This window comes from Pteropus vampyrus, unplaced genomic scaffold (assembly GCF_000151845.1).
Source record: "Pteropus vampyrus isolate Shadow unplaced genomic scaffold, Pvam_2.0 Scaffold463, whole genome shotgun sequence".
In the NCBI taxonomy this organism is placed as follows: Eukaryota; Metazoa; Chordata; class Mammalia; order Chiroptera; family Pteropodidae; genus Pteropus; species Pteropus vampyrus.
The window spans coordinates 1,224,113-1,248,846 of record NW_011889244.1 but is presented as its reverse complement, the minus strand read 5'-3'; the positions used below and the strand labels follow the sequence as shown (position 1 = coordinate 1,248,846).

The 24,734-nt window shown below is 40.8% G+C and overlaps 2 protein-coding genes across 3 annotated transcripts in view; one reads left to right on the top strand and one right to left on the bottom strand.

The window, feature by feature from the left end:
- MRS2 (MRS2, magnesium transporter) overlaps nt 1-11,949 on the top strand; it is a 32,984-nt gene extending 21,035 nt beyond the window's left edge. The window contains exons 10-12 of one of the 2 annotated variants that reach the window (XR_002777575.1): nt 3,941-4,054; nt 4,596-4,733; nt 7,746-11,949. Coding sequence is in view for 1 of the 2 variants with exons in the window: in XM_023524436.1 (XP_023380204.1) it covers nt 3,941-4,054; nt 4,596-4,676 (195 nt within the window). In the remaining variant the exon portion in view is untranslated. Of the gene's footprint in view, nt 1-3,940; nt 4,055-4,595; nt 7,154-7,745 lie in introns of those variants that run through there. The other variant, XM_023524436.1, reaches the window with a different exon arrangement.
- GPLD1 (glycosylphosphatidylinositol specific phospholipase D1) overlaps nt 8,866-24,734 on the bottom strand; it is a 47,667-nt gene continuing 31,798 nt past the window's right edge. The window contains exons 14-25 of the mRNA XM_011382182.2: nt 24,350-24,536; nt 21,915-22,025; nt 20,593-20,667; nt 20,339-20,495; nt 19,671-19,812; nt 18,737-18,842; nt 18,564-18,657; nt 12,979-13,155; nt 12,478-12,638; nt 11,389-11,415; nt 11,219-11,269; nt 8,866-9,046 (exon numbers count right to left, since the gene is read on the bottom strand). Coding sequence (XP_011380484.1) covers nt 8,960-9,046; nt 11,219-11,269; nt 11,389-11,415; nt 12,478-12,638; nt 12,979-13,155; nt 18,564-18,657; nt 18,737-18,842; nt 19,671-19,812; nt 20,339-20,495; nt 20,593-20,667; nt 21,915-22,025; nt 24,350-24,536 — 1,375 coding nt within the window. The 3' untranslated portion in view covers nt 8,866-8,959. The remainder of the gene's footprint in view (nt 9,047-11,218; nt 11,270-11,388; nt 11,416-12,477; nt 12,639-12,978; nt 13,156-18,563; nt 18,658-18,736; nt 18,843-19,670; nt 19,813-20,338; nt 20,496-20,592; nt 20,668-21,914; nt 22,026-24,349; nt 24,537-24,734) is intronic.

The following is a 24,734-nucleotide window of genomic DNA, read 5'->3' as shown; positions in this document are numbered from 1 at the left end:
TAGCTTTTAATTGCCTTCAAGATAAAAATCGAATCTACTTGACCCGTAAGGCTTTTACCTGTAAGGATTTTCCCAGTCTGCTGTACCCATACCTCCATCCTGTCTCCAGCTACGTTGCTCTCACGGTCAGTTTCATCTGCAGTTTTTCTTCTCCTTCATGCTGCCTCTACACATCTCTCCTTGGCTCCCACCTTTTTGCCCTAGCTAACCTCTTGTCTCTCAGATCTCAACTTACATGTCACTCCCAAGGAGGATCTTCACTGACTGAGCACCCGATCCAGCCAAATAAAATTACTCCCCTTGTTATATCTCCCCAAATAATACCACATTTTCCATTTGCCATGTTCCTCAAATTTGCATTTACTGTTTAAAGTCTTCAAAAGATCATAAGCTCTGTGAGGCAGTATGTATTAGTCATTTTTAATGTTCCTTATAATAAGATGTAAAAGAAAAACGTAATATGTTTGTTCATTCATCATAACAAACATGCTTTTTAGTGCCTATTTAGTGCCTTGTGGAGGTTACATTATAGTGGAGGAGGAGAGAATAAACATACACAGTATGTTAGGTGGTAAGTGCCATAAAGAAAAGTAAAGCCAGATAAAGGGATAGAAAATGTTAGGAGGTGGTGGTGAGATGAGGGGCATTTTAGAGGTAGGGTAGTCAAGGAAGGTCTTTCTGAGGAGGTGACACTAGAGCAGAGACCCGAATGAAAGGAGAAAGTGGGGAGATCTGGGGAGTGTTCTAGGCAGAGGGAACCACATATGTAAAGACAGACAGAGCTGAGTTTGTTCAAGAACCAGCAAGAAGGCAGAGTGGTTAAAAGGTGGTTCGAAGTAGGGAGTGAAGTCAGAGGACAGACAAGTGGGGGATTGTGTTGATTTTGTAGAGCATGGTAAGGGTTTGGACTTACTTAATTGTGATAGGAATCTTTTGGAGGCTTTTGAGCCCAAATCTAGACTATTAGAAAGTTCAGAAGTAAGCAAAATATCTTGTGCAACATAGTCTGACCCTTGATGTTCTCAGAAGGTACTTCTAGAGACCTTTGCTAATTCCCCAATTTGACTACAGAACTCCGTACAAGTTCCTGTCTTTCTCTCAAATCATTTTGATTAAGAATCATGTTTATGTAAATATACTCTACAGGCTAACACTATTTTATACTTTCTCTAATATTTTCTCTCATTTAATGCCTATTTTCCAAAGAAGAAATAATTTTTAGAAATGTCTTCCTAGTTCCAGCATATGTAATCCTAAATAAAGAGCAACTCAGTTTTGATGAGATATGAGTGGTAGGTAGTGAGCTAGGCTTGCTCAGTGCTAACTGGGTAATTGGCTCCGAACAAGGTTCAGATCAGTGCCTCATCTGAGTTATAAATTACACATCTCTGGGTTTGTGGAAGAATAGTTGAAACTTGTTCATTAAATCCATGGATACTTAAGTGTCTGTTCCTGTATAGTTAGTTAAGATTTGCAATGGTGAATCTAGGATAGGAAAAACTTTTTTATATACTTTTTAACATAATTTCAAACTACTCTAAGAGTAGTCAAAGAAGTCCCATGTAGCCTTCATCCAGATTTTTCAAACACCAGCATTTTTCACATTTGCTCTCTATCATTCTATCTGTATCTGTACGTACTTTTTTTCTAAACAATTTGAGAATAAGCAACAAATGTGACGCCTTTTTACCTCTAAATACTTCAGTATATTATTTCCTAAAAACTTGTACATTCTCTTACATATCCACAGTACAGTTGTCAAAATGAGGAAATTAACATTGAAACACTTTTCCAGTCTATAGACCCTGTTCACATTGTGCCTTATCTAAGGAATGTTCTTTATCTTATAGAAAAATCTTAGCTCACATGTTACATATAGTTGTCATGTCTCCTCAGTCTCCTTTAGTCTAGACCAGTGTTTCAGTCTTTCTTTCATGGCCTTGATATTCACAAACACTGCAGGTCAGTTATTTGACCCCGACCCTCTTTCTTCATTATTGTATTCTGGTTAGGCATGTGTCCATGTGTTCTTTACATTGAATCCCATCAGAAGACACATGATAGCAATGTGTCCCTTTACTGGTGACATTAATTTCGATTATTAGATTAAGGTGGTATCTGCCAATGTTCTCTCCTGTAGTTACTCTTTTCATTCTATGGAATTAAGTATCTTGTAGGGACATACTTTGAGACTATGTAAAAATTCTGTTATTCATCAAATTTTCACCCTCTGCGTTTAGCATCCACTAATTGATCTAAAATCAGTTCATGCCTGAATCAAGTATTAACTATGATGATTACTAAATGGTGATTTTTTAAATTCCATCAACTCTTCCTGCATTTGTTAGTTGTAAAGTAGAGCATTTCCTTCTCTACTAGTTATTTATTTACATCAGTATGGATTCATGGGATTCTTACTTTAGTCAATGAGTTATATAATTTGTCATACTATTATTTGACCCTTTTATGCTGGGTTCTGAGTACTGTGTATTTCCTTCAATATTTGTAGATGTTCCAGTCCCTACTACGATGATGGCATTTTGGTCCCCTCTGACATTGTTTCCATCAGTTTTCAGTGCTTTTTTTAGCTTCTGGCACATCGAGATAATCTAGGAATCTTATTTCTAAGTGAGTAAATAGACTAAACAGTGGAGGAGACGAAGAGCATCAGAGTTTGAACACTTAGTACTTCAGGGCACGCCTCAAATAGAGGGAGCATTAAAGTCTCCAACTCTCAGAAACTTGTTCCCTTCTTTAATTTCCTACAGGTCTCACACCCACACTGTGCTGTGTGTTTTAATGGCACATGGAATTTTGAGCTTGGTTTGAACTTGCCTATCTCTCAAGGTTATCACAATTCGGCATTCCCAGACTTTTGATTTACAGGGGATTACAGAACCAGTTTACGTCAGAGAAGGATGGTAATCCGTATATGCTAAATCTCATTAAAACAGAGTTTTCACCTACTAAATGAGAGACCTTTTTCTGGATAACTGAAAGTGTGTTCATCCAAAAAACAGTTAACTCATGTTAGCACTTGTCTTCCTGATATCATGTATCTGACATCTAACTTCATGTTAAAAGGTAGATTTCTGCTTAATATGTGACATGAATTTTCATCAGTGATAACTGATCATTTTTGTCACAGACTACCTTGGAGGAAATGAGCCCTTCATCACTGGAATTAACCAATTTATCACTGATAACCAACTAATGGCATAGCTATAGGTGGGATTCCTTTCCTGTTGTAGATAAAATATAAATTCTGTGATTCGGTACATTAACACATACACTCAAAACATTATACTGCAGAAATATAATTTTGAAAATGACAGAGAAAACATACAGTAAGTCAGGTTCACAAACTATTGATTCTCAATGCTTTTAGTGTCTTAGTAATTTTTTCACAGCATCCCTGGACCAGTTTCTTTTATAGTTTGTTAAGTTTGTTTTATGCAATAGTTAAATAGAACAATTTAAGAGCAGCAGTTCTCATGGCATTCCACAAATGTCACTGTGTGTCCCTTGGAAATTTAAAATACTCTGGAGTGTTATGCCGAAGGCACCTCAGCTCACAGTTTGGTAACTCTGGCTATAAGCAAAAAAATTAAGTTGTATGTCCTATGTGATAACTGATAACTACTAAAATTTGCATGCATATAAACAAATACTGGACAGAAATGCATAGTAAAAGCAATTATGTTTGGCTTATAGATTATTAGAAAATAAACCTTTTTAAATCATGTTTCCCTTCTGATTTAGTCTCTGATTCTTGGTCTCTGTGTGCTATCAAGGCACTTGTTCTTATTTCTTCTCTATAGGAAGGAGTTGTAGGAATAATAAAAGGCTTTTTTAAAGCTCTGGGGCAATAATAGTTCAGGAAATCTTATTGCTAAGAACCTAGCCTTTTCTAATTGAAATTAATTGTGTTCTCTTTTAGGACCATAGAGTGTTTTGGCTGATTACGGGAATTATGTTTATGGGAAGTGGCCTAATCTGGAGGCGTTTGCTGTCTTTCCTTGGACGACAGCTAGAAGCTCCTTTGCCACCCATGGTATGAAGGGTTTGGGTCACAGCAATACAATAGAGTGGTCACAACCATGGGCTCTAAAGTCATACATCCTTGGCTTAAGTCATCACAGGCTTGGTGACCCTGAGCAAGTTCATTTTCTCTAAGCCTCCCTAAATTTCCCCATCTGTCAGTTAAGTCAGTGCCACCTGCTTCATAGTGTTGATAGTTAATTATGTGTAAAGCACTTACTATCACAGTGCTTGGCAATTAGAAATATTTATTTTGTGACAAATATGCTTGCGACTGTGATAAGCATTATATATCTAGACAGATGTTAGTAATTTTGGTGTAGGTTTTGTCATAACCAAAATTGAAATGTAGAAAACATTTATAGTCATTAAGAAAAGGTATAAAGTTTATCTCCTTTATCTACTTATAGTTTACACCACTGGAATAATTACTTAAGATACTCACATGTGGCTTGTAGTCATTCTTTCATTTAGTAGTTACCTATATCATTTTACTAGTGGCTTTTTTTTTTAAGACGCAAACTAAAATTATTTTATTTTCCTGCTTTATTCAGATGGCCTCTTTACCTAAAAAGAACCTTCAAGCAAATAGAAGTATAGAAATGAAACACAGCTTCAGGCCAGATGGACTTTGATCAAGCAGGAGTGTCTTAACCATTAGTAACAACTCGCTGAAAACTGAATTTTTTATGGTATTCATAGAAAACTTCTGATACTTTTATTATTTTATAGAATCAGAGACTTGAAAAAATCATTGATATTTAAATTGTCTGATGATAAAAATACAGCAGTAACAATACTAGAACTTTGTTGCATTTTCAGAATTCTGAGAACCAAAGTGCTTGCTTTGTAAAAGGCCAAAATTCTGTTTCTTACTAATATAAAGAGCTGTTTTTATAGACATGACATGAGGCATGGAGAGATTAATTTAACACAAGAATAGATTGTTATATAGGTTTTATTTTATACATATCAAGAAAAGTGCCATTTAATGCCAAATGAAGCCTGGAAGCTTGAAAAACCCAGTTAAGAGATCAGGTAGCCATAGTTCATAGCATGGGGAATCATGTTCTTGCAAATTTCCTTACCCTCAGGTGACTGAAAAGCTAGCAGAATACATGTTAGCCTTAAAACAAACTCTGAAAGTTTGCTTTAAATCAGTCTCTGGCGTAGCCTTGTTATATGTTGCCCCCTTTTTATGGAATGTGAATAAAAAGAAGGCAATGATAATTTAACATCAGCTTTATGTAGATTCCAATTAAATTTTCACTTTCTCAACCCTGAAACTTTTTTGCTTAGCTATAATTAAAGCCTTTGGAAGTAGAGTTGATAGAAAGTATTTCTATTCTGTTATTGTTTTATAGCTGATTTTTTAGATTAGATGGGTGTGTCACCCCAACCAACCCCGAAAAAGGAAAATGTGTGTAGCACAGTTACTCTGTACTCCTGCTCCTCAGAGGCTGGCAGGTCAGCTTCCTAAGGAGGGTAATGGACTCTAGATCTTTGGTCACTTTTTGTTTTCACAACAAATGGCTAACATCTGAGTCTTAAAGCTGCTATCTTCTTTAACCTCTGAACTACCTTTTTTATATTTTCTGGAGGTTAAAGGCAGTTATGCAATAGAACACTGTAGTTAATACTTGCTCATAAAAGCATGTGTGGAAGATTTCAGAGTGCCCAGAGAAGCCCTTGCACTACAAATATACTCATAAGAAAAGCCTAAATATGCATACCCTGATGATGTGGGGAGCACCTGATAATAAGATGTCACATAAGGAAATTAGAGGTCCATTTACCAAGTGGTTTGATAATAGAAATAATAATGCTTGCTATTCCACTAGCTAATTTGAAAGAAAACAGATGAAGTTACAAATAAAGTTTTCTCCACTTCCATGTACGGTTATGAGAAGCCATTAGAAGGAAGCTGGGACAGCACAGGCTGGGCTGGGCTTGGAGCAGTGCGTGGCCCACGTGGCAACTTGCCGTGGGTCAGGAGCATGCTTTATGGTGTGGTTGTTAGAATGTGACTCTGCAGCACTCTCTGGCTGTACAGATCTGTTCAGTAATACTCTTCTTTGGCACACCTCAAAGCACTGTTGCTATTTTTGGTCTTATCACTGTATTATAAGTAATTTTACTTAACTGTGACGTAAAGAATTGGAAACCTAGATTGCAGAACTTAATTTGACTAATATCAGGCATAGATAGAGTTTTGGTCTTTTTTCCTTCTGGTGTTGGTTTGTGGACTTTGGTAAAAAAAATTTTTTTTGATGAGTCATGTCTCATAGATGAAAGGGAAAATAACTACCTCACAAGTCTGATGAAGGGAACTTACTAATGGTTTATAAAATTCTCAAAGGTGGTTAGATCAGGTATGATTTCAAAATGTCAACTAGCTCTATTTTGGTGATAGCAGAATACTTCTTATATTAAGGTTCTCTTAATAAAACAGCCTATGCCAAAAAAACACAAAGTTCAGTGGTTTTAAATTTTAAAGTAATAGACTGAGCACATAAACTAAGCAAGCAGTCATCCCATTTCACATATACAAGTGCAAGGACTCTTAACTGACGATATTTGTCTTTGGAAGGCCTCTAAGAATATGTGGCAGAACAAATTTCATTTTAAGATGCTAGGAGCACTTTATTCTTGGTAAGCAGACTATGATAACCCCTAAACAGTATCACTAAAAAGCTGTTTATTTTAGTGAGTTACTCCGAGTTGTACACAGCTTTGTTTTTTGGAATTGCAATATTAAACTCACTTTAAATTTAGGATTTACTTTAGTAATTAATATCTTTCGGTTGGTCTAATGGGTGGTGCATGAAATAGGGAACTCAGACCTGAGTTTATTCTCAAACTCATTTCAAATCATATTTAGCCTGGTAGGTCTGTCACACAAAGACATCAAAGAATCCTGATCTTTTAGCTTTGAAGAAAATTGTTACATAGACAATGGAAAGACAGAAATTGCAAATATATGTAAATGTGTTCTGGTATCTTGAAATAAAGGTAATTTTAAGTTAAATTGCATAAATTCAGATTTGTGTTAATAAGAGATTAAAACCCAACAAGGAATTTCCGTTTTTGTTATTAAACATTTTTGAATCAGTGCTTGGAACTATAGTTGATACTTAGTGGAGTGAAAATTTCATCTATTGGACAAATACTTTATATATAGTGTTTTTTTTCTGTATGCCAGGTTTTTACATATTTGTCATATAGGTTAACTCTTAACAGTAGGAGTACAATTTACATCACTTTTATATAGCGCTTTAGGGGTTAGTATGGTTAAATATATCCTATACAAAGCCCTATATGAAAAACTTGCTTCCAGCTTTGTAAATTTTAACCTTCCCTACCTGGTACTTGCTGTGTTCAGTCATTGAGAAAAATTAATCCTCAGGTAAATAGTGATCATGTTTAAACATAGGCCCTGTTATTTAGCAAAGTATAACATAGCCACTTTATATAGTAATGGCAGTATGAAAGTATGCATCCTTCTGATAACGGTCTAGTACTGAGAGAAATAGACCTTTACTGAAATGCAGTGTCATCAGTTTGTTCTACAGTCAAATGAGTAATTTCTGGTCCCATAAAAGTAAACTTTTTAATTAAAAATAATTCTTCAAATAGATTGAGCTGCCAGTAATTGTTGCCCAAACGAAACAAACGGTGTTTGTGTGCTTTTTGCTGTGCCATAGGGAACCATGCAGCTAGCATACCTCCCTAAGAAAGATGAGACAGTTCCAGGAGTGGTCCAGAGGTGCTGTCTAGGTACGTGCCTGTTTACATTTTTTTTCCTACAGATACCTTGCGCTCACAGTTTTAACTCTAGCTTTTCCTTGATCTCATTTAACTTTATTCTTCAGCTGATTCCTGTCCCCCTTGACTGGTCTCTATTCTGCCCCTAGACAAGCTGAGAAGAGAAGGGCTCATGTCATTTATTTTCTCCTGCTTTTACACATTTCACTAGTGTCAGAAAAAAAGAGGTTCTTCCTCGATTCATACAGAATCAACTAGTTAGAGTTTACAGATAATAATGCCTGCAAATTTTAGTGAAGCTGAAACCCCGTGGTGCACGCTTTTCCCTTAAATGTGCCGCACTGCAGGGCTGGCAGGTGAGACCCACTCCACCAGGAGCAGCACAGGAAGCCCAGGCTGCTTCACTCCCCTCGGTCCTTCACATTTACTTAATCCTTACAGAAGGTGTCCCTCGGCTCACGTCAGCTCACTCCTTTCTGCTCTAGTGCTATCAGCACTCATGGCATCCTAATGCCATGAAGACCCTCTTGGGGTGTCTTAAAACTGGTGGAGAGTCACTAGGTTCATTACCTATTAGAGCAGCCTTCTCTACAAAAGATAAGTTTTAGTTTTTATATTTGCCTTATACTATATGAAAATATAATAATCATTTTGCCTTTCACTATATGAAAATGCAATAAGGACCAAATCATTTATAAGTGACTTTGGAGTTGTGAGGTTATTCCTCACTGTACTTTTCCTCCAATTTTTCCTGTATACTGTGCTTTCTATTTTATTCTGATTGGTGAACCTAATGAGTCACCAATTTTAAAAGAACATTTTTAGGAGGAATAGTATACAAAGATTTCCTAAGAGATGACCACAGAGAGGTCTTTCTAGGCATCAGAAAGACAAGTATTCCTGTGGAAGAAGAAATAGGAAAAAAGGCTTAGATGCAAAGGAGACAAGGAAATAAACCTTGGAAGGGGACATGAATAACCAAAGGGCCTGCGATTTCATGTACTTCTGATATAGTCATAATTTTCTGTATTTCCAGATAATTTGACTGTTAGTGTGTGTCTCCACTGGCTGTGCCACTTTGTCCATCAAAATGCTCACCCTAGAGATGACTCAGCACGAGAGGGAGGGGCAGATTAGAAAAATGGAGCAAAAACTAATCTAAGCCAAGGCTGTAGATGTGAAGTGCTCCAGAGAGTCGGGCTCCCAAAGAACTCCTTCCAGCAGCAATGACAACTTGGTTCTGTAGAGGACAAAATACAATTCTTTAATTTATCATCACATCTATTGAGTTCCTGCTCTAGTCCAGGCACCCTGGAGCTAGAAAAATGAATAAGCTACTGGCCAGACCCAATGGCTTGAACATTTCCACCAAATCTGTAAGTGCCTGGGGGCAGGGGCCGAGTCTCAGGTTGGTTTGTCTGCTTCTCTGGTGCCAGCGTGACACTGCTCATAACACACTAATTACTTCCTACCCTGTCATGGCAGCCCCACAGGAGGTATCAGAAATATGGACAGTGGAAGTGCTGCTTGAGTGCAAGCCCTCCTAATTCAAGTTTACTATTGATTACTTAATGCTCATATAATAGAAAGGAAAAGGAATTTATAAATCATAAATTTTATTCAGTCTCAGCAAAAGGATACTGTGATCATCATGTTGTCTGTGACTGTTGTTTAAATATAGATAACCTCTGATTTATCTTTATGCTTGAGTGCTTGTGTCCCCAATCTCAGGTATGTGTTAGGATAGTAAAGGAATTTTACTGTTGACCCAAGTGAACTATCATTAGGAAAGTGAATTTGAAGTATTGTACAGAAAGGAATCAAATATAAATTACTTTTAAATACTACTCGCTTCAGCTGGTGTAAATGGGTTGATATTTGTTTAATTTTTATAGAATAGGTTCTTGATAGTGTCTAATTCTTGGAAAGAATAAAAGAATGCAAGCCAAGCTTATGGTATAAAGTATTCCTATGACCAGACCTTTTTAGAATCCTCTCATAAATCATCTCTTTTTAACCTATATTTTTGTTATCGGGTTTGTAAATGGGTTTAAGAGCAAGCCACTAGGAGTCAATTTCAGCACTTTCTCCAGCTTACAGACCTGGTTTTGTGCTCTAAGACATGGGTCCCCAACCCCTGGGCCAGGTCTGGTCTGAGGCCTGTTTGGAATGGGGGGGCCACACAGCAGGAGGTGAGTGACAGGCAAGTTAGTGAAGCTTCATCTGTATTTGCAGCTGCTCCCCAGTGCTAGCATCACCACCTCAGATCAGGCATTAGATTTTCATCAGAGCACCAGTCCCTGGTGCCAGAAAGGTTGGGGACCACTGCTCTAAGATCTGAGGGCTTCCCAAGCCCTTCACCCCACAGTTAACACTTACTGTTCACACTGCTCATTAGCACTTAATCCTATACTGACATTTTTTTCTCAAAATCAGAGACTTTGTCTTTATATCTCTCCCAGCCCACAGTTCTATACAATGTATCCAAATAAATGAGTGGAATCAGTGGTGTATTCGAAGATAAAACCCTTCAATTTTGTATATCTATTAAAATTCAAAACTGTACACCCTTTGATCCAGCAATCTTCTAAGAATTTCACCTAGAGGAATATTTACACAATTATACAGATACAGATGCGAGAATGCTCACTATAGCATTGTGTGTAATAGTGAAAAATTAGAAATGTTTGTGAGAACGTGAACCAAGGAAATAAAATATAGTATCCAGACAGTCAAATACTATGCAGCATTAAAAAGAATCGGTTTGCTTTATATGTACCTCTCTGGGAAGAGGCAGCATGGAGTGCATGAAAGTGAAACAGTGACAGGAAATGTGTATGTGGGTTTACGTTTATCCGTCCCTAAAGTCATAAAAAAACTCTGGAAGAAAACACTGAAATGTTAGCAATGGTTATCTGATGTGGCAAGGGTCAGCAAACTCTGAGAACGGCCGAGACAACATATCTGGGGCTCTATGGACAGCAGTTTCTAGAGCGACCACTCAGCTACCGTAGTGTGGTCGCAGCCGTGGAGACGTGAACGCACGCGGCTGTGTCCCAAAGCTTCATGAATGCTAATGTTCCAACCTCACAGAAGGTTCACGTGTCACAGAATAGTCCTGTGTTTTCCCGACCATTTAAACATGCAGTAATCACTTTTAGTTCGTGGGCTGTACGAAAACAGACAGCCAACTAGAGTTAGCCCACAGCCATGATCTGACAGCCTCGCTGCAGAGGGGGAGGTTGGAAGAGTAAGGTGTGGAGCTTTTCTCCAAAAAGGTGATAGGAGTATGTGTGAATTTGTAATTTTTTGTGTTCCTCTATTATTCAAATAAAACCTGAAATATGAACAAGATGAGATCGTCCTCAAATCCCAGCCTTAGAACAAACATCAGCACAGCCTTGGCACTCACCTTGTCCTTTGACCTCACGGTGATCATAGAGCTTCCAAACCTTGAGCTTGCCTGCAAAACAGATTCTGTCTGTCAATGGCCTCTTGAAGACTTAGCAAAATATTTTATGTTTAAAATAAGAGGAAAGGACATTTTTGTAGTTTTCCTTCATTCCTTCGGGAGGTACTTACTTCAGGAGAAATCAATACATATTGGGCCTGAAAGAGAAAATGGTGAGAAAGGGAGACTTTTTTTTTAACCAATTTTAATTACACCCTCACACATTTCTACATTTTTTAAGAATCCTTAAAAATGTGTATACTCTTTAATACCAGAAATTCCACTTATAGGAACTGAGCCCAGAAGAACATGTATCAAAACGTTTATATGTGAATAACAGTGAAAATTAGAAGTGAACTAAGTGATGAGTAGTAATTTATGGTTAAATAAACTGTTTCATCTATAGATAATATACTAGGCAGCCAGTAAATATATAGAAAAACATTTACATGTTATTTTGGTAGGTAAAATCAAGTTGCAAAATAACAATTATGTACAACATGATCATAGTTCTTAAAAATATAGACACATAGTATAATGGTTAAGAGTGTGTTTTAGCATCAGCTCTTGGTTCAAGTCCCTGCTTTGCCATTTCCTAGCATTGTGACCTCGAACAACTTCCTTTCTGATCTTTAATTTCTTTATGTGTAAATGGGCGTAATACCAACTTTTAATAAAATATATCTAATCCATATCAAAACTATTACGTTCTTAGAAAAAAATTCTAGAAGGATGCTACACAGCAAAAGGTTAACAGGCATTATCTCTGCAGAGTGGAATCTAGGTAGATGATTTTTAATTCTCTTTGTACTGTCGGATTTTCTAAAATTTTTACAATGAACTAATTTTACAGGTTAAATAATTTAAATTTGAAAATAATAATGGCCAAGTGTTTCAGGCCCAGGAAACAGTCGTGAAACAGGAAATAGTGGGAGTTCATGAAATAGCCAAGGCCTGTTTTTTCCTGCGGTGGGCCCCTTGCCAAGCCAGTGGCAGGTGTGACCAAGGACTAATGTGACACTAGGTTCAACTGGACTTTAGCTATAGGGGCATATGCTGCAGAACTCCAAGAATTCAGGCAGCGTGGCCCCATAAAACAGCCAGGGGACTGTGTTGTGACCTCGGGACTCCGAGTTGTAGAAACTGTAGTTCTGTAGTGAATGTGATTTAATAAGATATTAGCAGGTAACCATCTTTTCCCAGTCTTGTATGAACACTACCTTTTCTTCTGGACATGGAGACATCCATGTTTTACATTTGCCTGTCATGTCGCCAAAGGTGGTGTGTTTGCCATTATATACATAAACACGGCCATCTTCTCCCCCAATCAGCCCAGAGGTTATATCTGCTATCCTCAGGGGGGCTGCCATGATGATTTCATCTGTGAACAAAACCAGCAGAAGAAAGTGTCACCTCCTCACTGTCATCCTTCCCATTGTTCCACTGCCAGATCCTAACCCAGCGTCCCACAAATAATATGTGATTTCATCTTCACAGTCAAAGTCTTCTATTTCATCATCAACAATTGATGTGACTCTCACATTATCACCTTCAAGAAATACAACTAACTCTTGTATATCTGGTTCTGGTCTTATCTACCTCAAAATATGTCTAAAGGTCCTTGGGCCACAGGGTTGTCAACTATGAGGACAGATCCTAGGGGACCAATCTATTGGGAAAAGAGACTCAGTTCTCAACCAGAGGCACTGTTCGTTTCCTACCTATGCCATCATCATCCAGGTCGCTTAAGTGCAGAACTCCTCCAAACCGAGAGAAGCGGCGGTCTCCACTGAAGGTGCTGAGCAGTGAAGGCTGCGAGTCTGGTGTCAGTTCATACATCCTAGTGGCTCCACCTTGGTGCAAAGTCATGGTCAGGAATGCCATTTTAGATACATCATCTGAAATAAAACAGTACAGTACCTGCTGCCATCACAAGAATGACGGTAGAATGTGAAGCACTGAATTAAATCCTTGCATCATCCTTCTATACTATAAGTGACATAGATCATGCAGAATCACACGGGACAGGTGGTTTTAGTGCCAGTCAGCTCTGTTGGTTAGGAAGATACAACTAGCTTGGGCACCAAGATCCGAACACTGGATCAGCTCGGTGATATTCGATCAAACAGGTGTTCTTCCAGTCTTGCCCCCTGCAGTACTTTTCTCCCTCTAAACATCCTTTTACATCACAACTGCCCTTTGAAATCCAAATTTTTGGCAAGTCCTTAGCAGACCCACAAGACCTTACAGAATCTGACTCCTACTTAATAGTTCCAACATTTGCAGTCACTTCCCCCTTGCAGTCACTTCCACATGTCACCACAACCCATTATGTTTCCTACATCTGGGCCTTTCAATGTGATGTGCTGTCTGCCCAGAATGGACAGCCCTTGCTTTACACCCTCGTTCTCTGTTCACACCTCTCTGCTGGCCAACTCCTTCCCCTGCAGAGTTTGGCTCGTTTTCCGTCCTCTGGGAACCCTTTCCTTACCTTCCTGGTGTAGAGTAGGTGCCACTCCTATGTGTGCCATACCACACTGCCTACTGCCTGCCTAGTGCCTTGGCAAGGCAGCATTGTTTTTGTTCACCTGTGTCTCTGCATCAGGTTGTCATGTTCCGTAAGCAATGAGACCCTGGTCAGCACAAAGTGCATAGCAGTGCATCCTGGTGCAGTACAAGGACGGATAAATGGTTTTTTGAATGAATAAATCTTGAATAACTTCAAAACAAAGCTAGTTAGAATTTTGCCTATAAACTTAATTATTTGGAACACAGCCTTGATTTCAGAAATGAGTACCTTCTCCAAAACACAATAGCATCAATGAGCTGGGGTTGGTTCTCTGCAAGGCTTACTGTGAGCCGAGTAATGTGATAGATACTCTTGCATCAGTGTCTAAATACTGTGGGTAAAACTGAGATGACGGATTTGACTGTGTTCTTGGACAACCTTATACCCTTTCTTATAGCTGGCTGTCAACTAGAAGCAACTGAGAGCTCAGAGAGCCAGCAATAGGGAAAAAAACATAGACAAGAAAGAATACTTAAAGCTCAGCAATCTCAGGCTCTTTAATGGTAACCTGAACTAACAGCCCCCACGGGAAGAATGTTTTAATAAAGTACAATAAGTATTCAGAGTGAAAGCCCAAAGTATCAAGAAAAGTTGAAATGAGAAAATCCTTATTCCCTTCTTATGCTTCGGGGAACCTGAAGTCCTTGAGTGACAAAATACAGTAACACTTGGAGCTGTGTCTGCTACAGGGAAGAGGAGATGTGTGGTTTCTCACTCTGCCTCTGCTTCATGCAGGAGCACACGGGGGCCATGACCAGGTCTGCCTTCTAGATTCAGGCCTGATTCCACCTCTCTGCTGCTTCTACTGGACTTTGACGTGTGTGTCTGCCACACGGACCCAAACTCTCCCTCAGGGAAGTTGCCCCAGTTACAGCTGGGGCAAGGATTGGAAAACTTGCCCGTCTAGCCACATTCTCTAATCTAGTTTCCAGGAGACGCATATCTGATACTGATTCGTGAGTCTACTTCTCAAATGTCTTCAAATGTATTTTTTGCTATTATAATTAATATTGTGATAAATGTTCTTCCCACAGTTCTGAATACTTTCTGAGAACAAATTCTTAGAATTGGTCCATGTGGTATCTAAGGAAATGAATATTTTTAAGGCTCTTGCCAACTGCCAGACCTCATTCTAGAAAAGTTAGATTAATTTACATTTCACCAGCAGCATATGAGTGCCCATCTCACCCTAACCTTGCCATCACTGAGTATTATCTTTTTCATACTGAAAGTACATTGTTATTAATCAGCACCCTAAAATCCCCAGTAAACTGCTTGTTGTTTATAGTGGCCACAATGAACCAAAGATTTTTTTGAGCCAGACAGGATGGTGAGAGGGCATCTGCCTGACTGACGTACACGAAGCCCAAACTGCCACTTCGGGGGGTTGCCCTGGAAGTAGACCCAGTTTTTTCAAATTGAGGTTAATCTCTACAGCAGAGCCGTGATTTCCAGACTGCACATTGAAGCATTTCCGTGAGCTCAAAGGGACACTGCAGATACACTGAATTTTCGAAGGTAACAGTGACATCTCCCAGATGACACATGAACCACCTGCTGGAGGCAGGCAGCTTACAATTTCAACATTAGATCCCGACATGCCTTTCAAAATATCCTATTTTTACAACTGGCATTTCAGGAGTTATGGTAAAATGTAGGTACCACAAGAACATCAATGTGGATTGGAAATGAGGGTAGAAGTGTCTAATTTGGTTCCAAGGTTTGAGAGATTGGCCATTGCCCAAAAGGAGTGCAGGCAGTCATACAGGGCCAGGCTTAATGTTCTCATCACTGACTTGAAATTCTGAGTAACTTTTAAACAAAAGTCTCCACATTTTTCTGTTGTACTGGGCCTCACAAATTACGTGGATAAAATACAAGTAAAAATGAGAAAAATCTCAAGATTTGTGGATTGCATCAGTGATGATAACCTGCTTGTGATATTGTTGTAAGATATCTTGAGGAAAACTATAAAACGTAACATGGGCTTTATTCTTACGATGCATGTGAATTTACAATTATCTTTTTCTATTTTGCTACATTTTATAATAGAAAATACTAACGGAGACAGTAATTGCACTAAAACCAATAAATTTTGGGACGCTCTAATTCATAGCACTCTGGTAGAAAGAGTGGTGAAAAAAATAAAATCAATGTGTGTTGCAAGAGTTTAGAAATCACTAGACTCTATAAAGGAAAACAAAAACACTATTCTAAAGCTAAGTCAGCAAGTTTTTGTTGTAACAGTGTTGTGTCCTCAAACATGTAATGAAAAATTACCTAACTCATTTCTGCTTATTATTCAACTCTTTCCCATATTGTACGAAACAGAAATATTTCTGAGCTACAGTTATCAGAACGGTATAGTATTGCCATAAAACAGATACCTATATGAATGGAACAGAATAGAGAGCCTGGAAATAACCCACCATATGTGGTCAATTAATTTATGGCAAAGGAGCTGAGAATGTATATTGGGGAAACTGGACAACCACATGCAAAGGAATGAAACTGGACCACCATCTTACACCATATACAAAAATTAACTCAAAATGGATTTAAGACTTAAGACCTGAAACCATAAAACTAGAAAATAGATGGTGAGCTCCTTGACATTGGTCTGATTTTTTAGATCCGACATAAAAAGCAAAGGCAACAAAAGCAAAAATAAACAAATGGGACTATATCAGACTACAAAGCTTCTGCACAGCAGAAGAAACCAACAAAACTGAAAAGTAACTTATAGAATGGGAGAAGATATTTGCAAATCACATATCTGATAAGAGGTTAATATCTGAAATATATAAAGAACTCATATAGTTCAGTAGCAAAAGTACCCCCCAAACAATCCAATTTAAAAATGGACAGAGGCTCTGAATAGACATTTTTCCAAAGAAGATATGCAGATAGATGGTCAACAGGTACATGAAAAAATGCTCAACATCACTAATCAGGGAAATGCAAATCAAAACTAAAAAGCTAGCACCTCACACCTGTCAGAATGGCTATTAATCAACAAACAAGTATTGGTGAGGATGTGGAGAAAAGAGAACCCTTGTGCAGTGGTGGGAATAAATTGGTGCAGTAACTATGGAAAAAAGTATGGAAGTGTCTCAAAAAAGTTAAAAATAGAGCTACCTATGACCCAGCGATCCCACTTCTGGGTTTCATCTGAAGAAAACAAACACTAATTTGAAAAGATATGCATTCCCATGTTAATGCAGCATTATTTACAATAGCCCAGACATGAAAACAACTGTAGTGTCCATTGATGGATGAGTGGATAAATAAAATATGATATATATAAACAGTGAAATATTATTCAGCCATAAAAACGAATGGAATCTTGCCATTTGCAACATGAATGGACCTTGAGTGCCTATGCTAAGTGAAATAAACCAGAGAAAGACAAATACCATATGATCTCATCACGAGTGTGGAATCTAAAACAAAAAAACCCAGATTCATACATATAGAGAACAGATTGGTGGTTGCTATAGGTGGGGGTTGGGGGAGGATGCAATGGGTGAAGGGGGTCAAAAGGTACAAACTTTTAGTTATAAAATAAGTCATGGGATGTAAGGTACAGCATGGTGACGAGAGTTAATAATCCTGCATTATTAACTATTTAATAATACAGTGCATATTTTAAAGTTGCTACAACAGTAAATCTTAAAAGTTTTCATCACAAGAAAAAGTTTTGTAACTGGTGATGATGTTGACTTACTGTGATGATCATTTTGCAGTATCTACAATATCAAATCATTTTGTATACCTGAAACTAATGTTATATATCAGACTTCAGTTTTGACAAATATGGAATATCTAATCAATATAACAGATTCTCTCTAATCAGAGTAATGTCTTGCCATGAACATTCAGTGAATTCTCATTTACAGATAAGGTGTCAAAACTGAACGAAAACATATTCTTGAAACAAGTTACATAATATAAAAAATATATAATTTTGACACCTCCCCAAAAAAATCTTCCTGAAAATTTGATGACATGTAATAAGAGCCTTAAAAAAGATTAGACCCTCTAGTCCAACTGTTCCACCTCCAAGAATCCATCAAAAAAACTAATTAGAAAGGCATGTTCAATAATACCTTATTTGCAAAAATAAAAAAATTAGAGACAATCTACATTTCCAGCAACAGGATGATGTTAATAAATATTGGCATGTGCATATGGAAAAAAATAATGTTTTAGAAGAACATTTAATAACATGAAAACCCACTCAAGATATAAATTTTAAAACGAAATTATATATCTAGTATGAGCTTAAGTTTTTAAACAACGAGATAAGGGTGATTTTTCTATATATTTCCTTGTATTTTTGAATTTCTACAATAAGTGTGATTTACTTTTATAATCTTTGAGGGAGATTTTTTAAAATAAAAAATGGCATATTAACATTTGCCCTCAGAGTGGACCGATTTCTGGAGATTTATAAAATTTGCTGAGCTCCTCTGTAGCTTCAGACTGGGAGAAAAGCTTTAAAAAACAGTTACTTTCATGTGTGATTTGAAGTGGATGTTATTATCTGTATTTTGCAGATGATGATATTAACATTCAGAGTGGTTAAGTAACTTCCCCAAGGTTACACAAAGGAAATATGAAAACTCAGGTTTGTCTCAGGTCTGTCTGACTCCAGATCTCAACTTTCCCCCAATACAGTGTGGTCATGGAGCTGTATAACTAAAAGGAAGCAAAATTTCATGGTTCATGACCTACCATGAGTCGGGGCGCCAACCAGCAGCACTTGTGTTTGGGTCCCATTCACCATTACATGGCCACTTGACAAGGATGTACCCAGTTTCCCCATTGCCTATGAAATATAATCAGTTAAGTACAGCTAAGAAAACTGTATGGTGTCCACTGTCTTGGGGAGGGAGGGGCTGCCATACCTTGTCTCCCGAAATGGTAAACCAACTGTGGCAGTTTGGCGGGAAATAGCCATACACCCGTCCGAGGCTCTGTTTCTCATCACGAGTGTGGAACAAATAGCCCAGACTGGAATGAAACACACGGGGCTTAGCACTGGGGCACAAGGCCAGGAGCTGGCCAGGTACTCAGGTCCAAGGAAAGACAACGGTACCAGTCCCACCCCTCCCCCACCATTCCCCTCCCTGCATGTTCATCCTGCGACGCTAGGCATGGGAGTGGGGGCAGGGAGGCTTTCTGAGTGGATGCTGCTATCAAGGCTCTGCAGATACGACGCCCACCATTCTGCCCCTAACTGACAGCAAATACAGGGATGCCCACTGTTACAGGCTGCATTTCCCCCCCGCCGCCCCTTCCACAAAATTCATATATTGAAGTCCCAATGTCCAGTCCCTCAGCATGTGACTGTATTTGGAGATAAGGGTCTTTAAAGGGTTAATTAAGTTAAAATGAGGTCATTAGGGTGGGCCCTGACCCAATCTGACTTGTTCTTATAAAAAGAGGGGGAGACAGCATGGATGGGCACCGAGAGAAAAGGCCATGTGAGGACACACTAAGAAGTTGGCTGTGGCCAAAACAAGGAGAGGCCTTGGAAGAAACCAACCCTGCTAACACCTTGATCTCAGACTTTGAGCCTCCAGAACTGAGAAAATAAATTCCTGTTGCTTAAGCCGCCCACCTGTGGCCCTTCATTACTGTAGCCCTGGAAAACTAACCTGTTTACCTCATTTTTAAACCTCAAAGAATTTGCAACCTTGCCCCAGAGCCTTAGCTTTTCCTTGAAGGGTTAGAATTTCTTAGCCCCCTTTTCTGAACCCTACACTTACGGGGCTCCCACAGCAGCAGGCACCTGCCCCTGGTGCTCAGAGGTCCCTGGGCCCCAATTTCAGCGCTCACCTACTGGTATTCTTCCAGGTTGGGCTCCCCACCAACAGCAGGGTTCTGTTGTTCACGCTGACACCGTGAAGGGAGTACCCCAGCCAGGCGAAGTCCGCCTCACCTCTCACCATCCAGTCGGCCGCCTCCACGTCCAGCTTTTCTGCATGAGACAAACGGTCCCTTTTATTTCAAGTGGGAGGACTGCTGGAGTGGAAATAATGGACTTTCTCTGTAGGCTAATGAGAAATGGATTCATTCCACTTAGTTTTTGCCAGAACCTTTCTAGGCCCCCGCCACTGTTCCTAAGACCCCAACATTAGAAATGGACCTTAAATATCATATGAAGTGCATATCTTGAGCTCACTTCCACAGAGTGGAGGATGCTATTTACAAAGAGCCCCTCTTGGACACTTCAGAGTGTCACTGGGATGCCTTTGGCGTTTCTGCTTACAGTGGGAGACTAGGAGAATAAGCCCGTGGCACTCTTTGGTTCTGGACCCAGAAGTTGGGTCCTTTTTTGTATATTCCGTGAGTCTACTTCTGTCACTTGCCAGAACATTGTAAGAATAAGAGACTGTCAGGAAATTTAGGTGAAAGCATATGGAATGAGGAAAAAAGGACCTGTATGCGAGAAGTCCCACCGACTAGAGCAAGGAAGGCCCCTGCCTTCCCCCAGCAAGTATTACCTTTGTTGCTGTGGCCAGGGTCAGAATAAAATGCAGCCACGATCCCCTTCTGTTTCCCTCCGCCTGGTGCGAAAGGGGAGCCAATGACCAGATCGGGCTCCCTGTCTCCATTCAGGTCCGCAGCCATGAGCGCCCAGCCCAGGTTACAGTATGTGTCCTTGGGAGGAAACCAGGAGACCACTTTTGACTCTGTCCTGGAGGCACTTAGGATGGGGCGTGCTAATGTCTGCACCTTGCTAAGGTGGTCAACATACCTGGCAAGAAATGGTGATGCTGGGGGAAGGAGACATGCTTCCTCTCTTGGAACCGAAGTAGACGTACACTGCACCCTAGGCAAGGACAAACCCAGGGTGGCCATAAGGCTGAGTGCAACCCAGGGCCCTTAAAAATAGCAAGAGCAAGAGGACTAACGACGAAATGAGTCACCGTTGGAGCTCCCCACGAGCAGGAGCTTGGTTGGGACTGCACGGCAGTGGTTCAGTTTTGTGTGTTTGTGTCCCTTGCATCAGACTATTAGAGTTTCAAAGCAAAAACCATTGGTTTACCTTCGCCTCCCCAGTGTCTGGCTTGGGATCTGCCCCACATAATTGCTCAGTTTTTGCAGGTGACTTCACTTCCCGTGTTCAAGGCCCAGCTCGGTTTCTGGCTCAGCCCATTGTTCCTCTGGACATGAACACACCATGTAGCTACCATTCGTGGCACCATTCGTTGGCCTTGGGACACACACTGTGTTATGGACCAGTTCCTGTCTTTGACTTGCCTGTCTCCACCCCCACTCATTCTGCAAGCATTTATTTTCCATCCCCAGCCAAGTCCTTGGAAGGCAATGATAAAAAAGACCAACCTCTGTCCTCCCACAAAGCTGGCAAACAGGCAGATGACACCACAACCTAGAAGGGGCGACGACACGTACAAGCTCACAATGCTATGTTAGGACCACAAAGTGCCCTAACCCAGGGATTACACAACATCCCCTGCAGGGACTGACATGTCACTCTGGCTGGGTCAAATGACAAATGGTTCAAGTGTTGAGAAACAGTGAGGAGGGAGGGGCAGAGGTGAGCCCGCAGCAGGTAACGTGGGGCCTCTGACCTCCTGTCACTCCTGTGCCAGCTGCTTCTACCTGGCTCTGGTACAAGCACACGTGGGAAGAGCTCGTGGGCTGGGACCCAGGATCTCTGCTCTCAGTAGGAAAAAGGAAACAGATAGGTTTGTGCCTAATAAGAAAGATCCAGGAAAGTCACCTTTACTGGGGTGACAGAATGTGATGCATTGGCTGGAATTTTCGTCACCTTTGCTATAATTCAGCATCATGGGAGGAAAGCTTTGGCGGCGAGCACTTGCTGGAAATGGGAAACCATTAGCCAGACTGAGGCTAGGGAGGCAGGAATGGGTACTGCCAGGCAACTAGGGTCACATTAAGGACCCGAATGGGGAGCCCAAGGCCACCTACGCCCAAAGTCCCTGCCCAGGCACATCTGGTTGTCTGCTCTCCCCAGAGGCTCTGTCCAGCACCAGCGCCCTCGGCAGGTCCTCCCTCTTACCCTCCCACCCCCGCACCCAGCAGTCACCTTACCTTATAGGTGAGCTGCTTCGAGCCCACTGAGGGAGCTCCCACGGCCAAGTCTGGCACGCCGTCCTTGTTGAAGTCCAGCACGGCCACGGCCGAGCCAAAGCGGCCTGAGGGCTGAAAAGGCACAGGTTGTTTCCCCCGGGCTAAGCCACAGCTTCAGAGAGCACTGCTGACACTCTGGCAGCTGACAGCCCCCCGGCCATCGTCACCCGAGGGCTGAGAAACAAAAGTGCAGCAACCTATGACACGTCCGCAGCGCCAGCTGGGTAGCTCTGGCCTGGCGAGACATTTGGCTTGTCCGACAGCCTTGAAGGGAAGACAGGGTGCCGGAAAGGAAAGGGTCGGTATGTTTTAGGTTTTTAGAAAATGGCTTGGCATGCGCTAAGCCCCATATTAAGACCTAACTGCTCCTGGAAAGTATCCAATATAATAATCCATAACAGCAGCAAACAGGAGGATGTTTTAGAACCACACTGTCCCATGTGGTGGCCACTAGCTAAATGTGGCCATTATATTTAAACTTAATTAACATTGAACAAATTAAAAGTTCAGCTCTTCGGCTGCACTGGCCACATTGCAAATACTCCAAAGCCAGTGCGCATACTGGCTCCCACACTGGGTGGCAGAGCTACAGAACATTCCCATCGCTCCTGAAAGTACTGTTGGGTAACACTGCTGGAGACACCGCTCTAAGCACAGTATAGGTACTAAGACAGGTACTTTTATTGCCCCCACTTTTACGGTTTTATTGCCATCACTTTTACTGATGGAAAACTGAGTTCATTCAAGGACAATTTTCTTCCAAGATGAATTCTCTAGATCTTCCCCTGCGGTCTAGAATCAGCCTAGACTCATAGGCTGTGCTCTTCTTTCAGAACTTACATAACAAGGCAGAGTCTGCCACGTGACACACACGCCCCATGTGTATTACATATTACATAATCTCTCTCCGCCCATCTGCAATGGCTATTAGGAACAGGCCCCTTTCTGCAAGGCAGGAACTGGATAAACAAGAAGGGGCTGCTCGGGACACAAAGCACCTTGGGGCAGGGTTGGGACCAACAAGCAGGGACCCTCCCAACAGAGGACGGCTTCATTTCACCACCACCAGTGCACCCTCAAGCGCTGCTGCGGGTTAACCAGTCATTCCTAGAGAAACAGTTTTAAAGCAGATAAGCGCTTGGGACAGTCATCCTGATCCTCCATTTTATAGACAAGGACACAGGAAGGTTAACTGCAGACCAGGGCTAGAGTGCAGGACTCCAGAGGGTCCCTCACCCATGCTTTAATCTGCTGAGTTCACAAAGGTCACTGGGGAAGAGGGCATGGAGCCACCTCTTTCCTTGCCCCATGTGTCTTTGGGAGAGTTTATCCCCGGAAGCAGCTGCCTCTTATTTCCTGTCTGTAGGAGCCCAAAGGATCACACTTCACACAACAATCCGACAGGGGAATGGCTTTGTGAAGAACAGAGATGGCTATATTTATTGTGGAACTTTCTCATAGGCATCACAAGGTTCCAGAGAATGCCATCCCTCTGGACTGTGTGACCTCACCTGCCAGTCAATTTATTCACATCTCTTGGATTAGGGGCTCCTTCCATGAGAGCGTAAACTAAATCAAAACCATTGTACTTGTCATTTTTTAAAGTATGTTCAGGCATGCCATCTTATTTTGTCTTCACGGAATTAACACCACAGTGAAAGGTTTAATGGCCTGTCTGGCACAAGAACCACGCTCTGACCCAAATTCAGGGTTCCTTCCCCTGATGCTCGACGTTCAAAGCACACAGTGCCCCAAAAGCCCACACTCGCCTGTGACTCTCAGTAGAGCTGGCTCTGCCCCTGCTACTGCTCTGTAAGGCGAATGCCAGGGACAGCCCTGAGGAAACCCCTCTAGGACCCTAGTGTGGACTCCACATGGGACATTTGTACAATCATTGTGCAGTTTTCCCGGTGATGAATAACCACTTAAAACAGAGCAATGAAATCTGCACGAAGTCTGGAGTTGAGTTAATAGTAATGTACTGATGTCAATCTCTTAATTTTGACAAGTATATCACAATTATGTTAAACGTGAACAGGGGAAAGTAAGTAAAGAGGGTGTGGGAACTCTGTACTGTCTTTTCAACTTTTCTGTGAATCTAAAATTCTTACGAAACATTGATATATATATTTTAAAAAGTAGGTTTTATCAAAAAATCACATCCTGATCGGCTTCTGAAAGCAGTTCTAAATAGTATGTGTTTTCGGAAGGTGTTAGACTAAAAGCTAATGATAGAATGAGATAAATGAATATGCTTTCAATGAAAAGTGCTACACAGTGTAGGCCACCGGCTGTTACTTTCATCGTTCTTGTTGTTGGTTATTCATCCTGGAGAATTTGCCGCAAAATGAGAGCACTGGCTTACTGAGTAAAACATGAGGTGATGAGCACCTTACCTGGAAGCCCTCGAGGACCCCGTGGGCCTCCTTGTCTAGGTCCAGGTCGATGGGGGGCAAGCCCAGTTCGTTCCCGTAGATGAGGTACACACGCCCCACGTGGATGTGGCCAGGGCGGCTGTAGCCTGGGGCACCCACCACCAGGTCACCATGCCCATCCTGGTTGAGGTCAGCCGAGGTCATTGCCCTATAGGGACAAAGAGAGAACCCACTGCAGTGTCTGCTGAGAACTATGGGTAAGACTGTCTACTTGCTTCTCTTTCTGGAATCTAGCACTTTAACTTCCTCTCACTGATTTTCCATCCTTCCACGGAATATTTACTCTGAAGTGATACTGTGTGTGTGATTCACAGTCTTGTTCTATAATAATAATAATAATAATAAT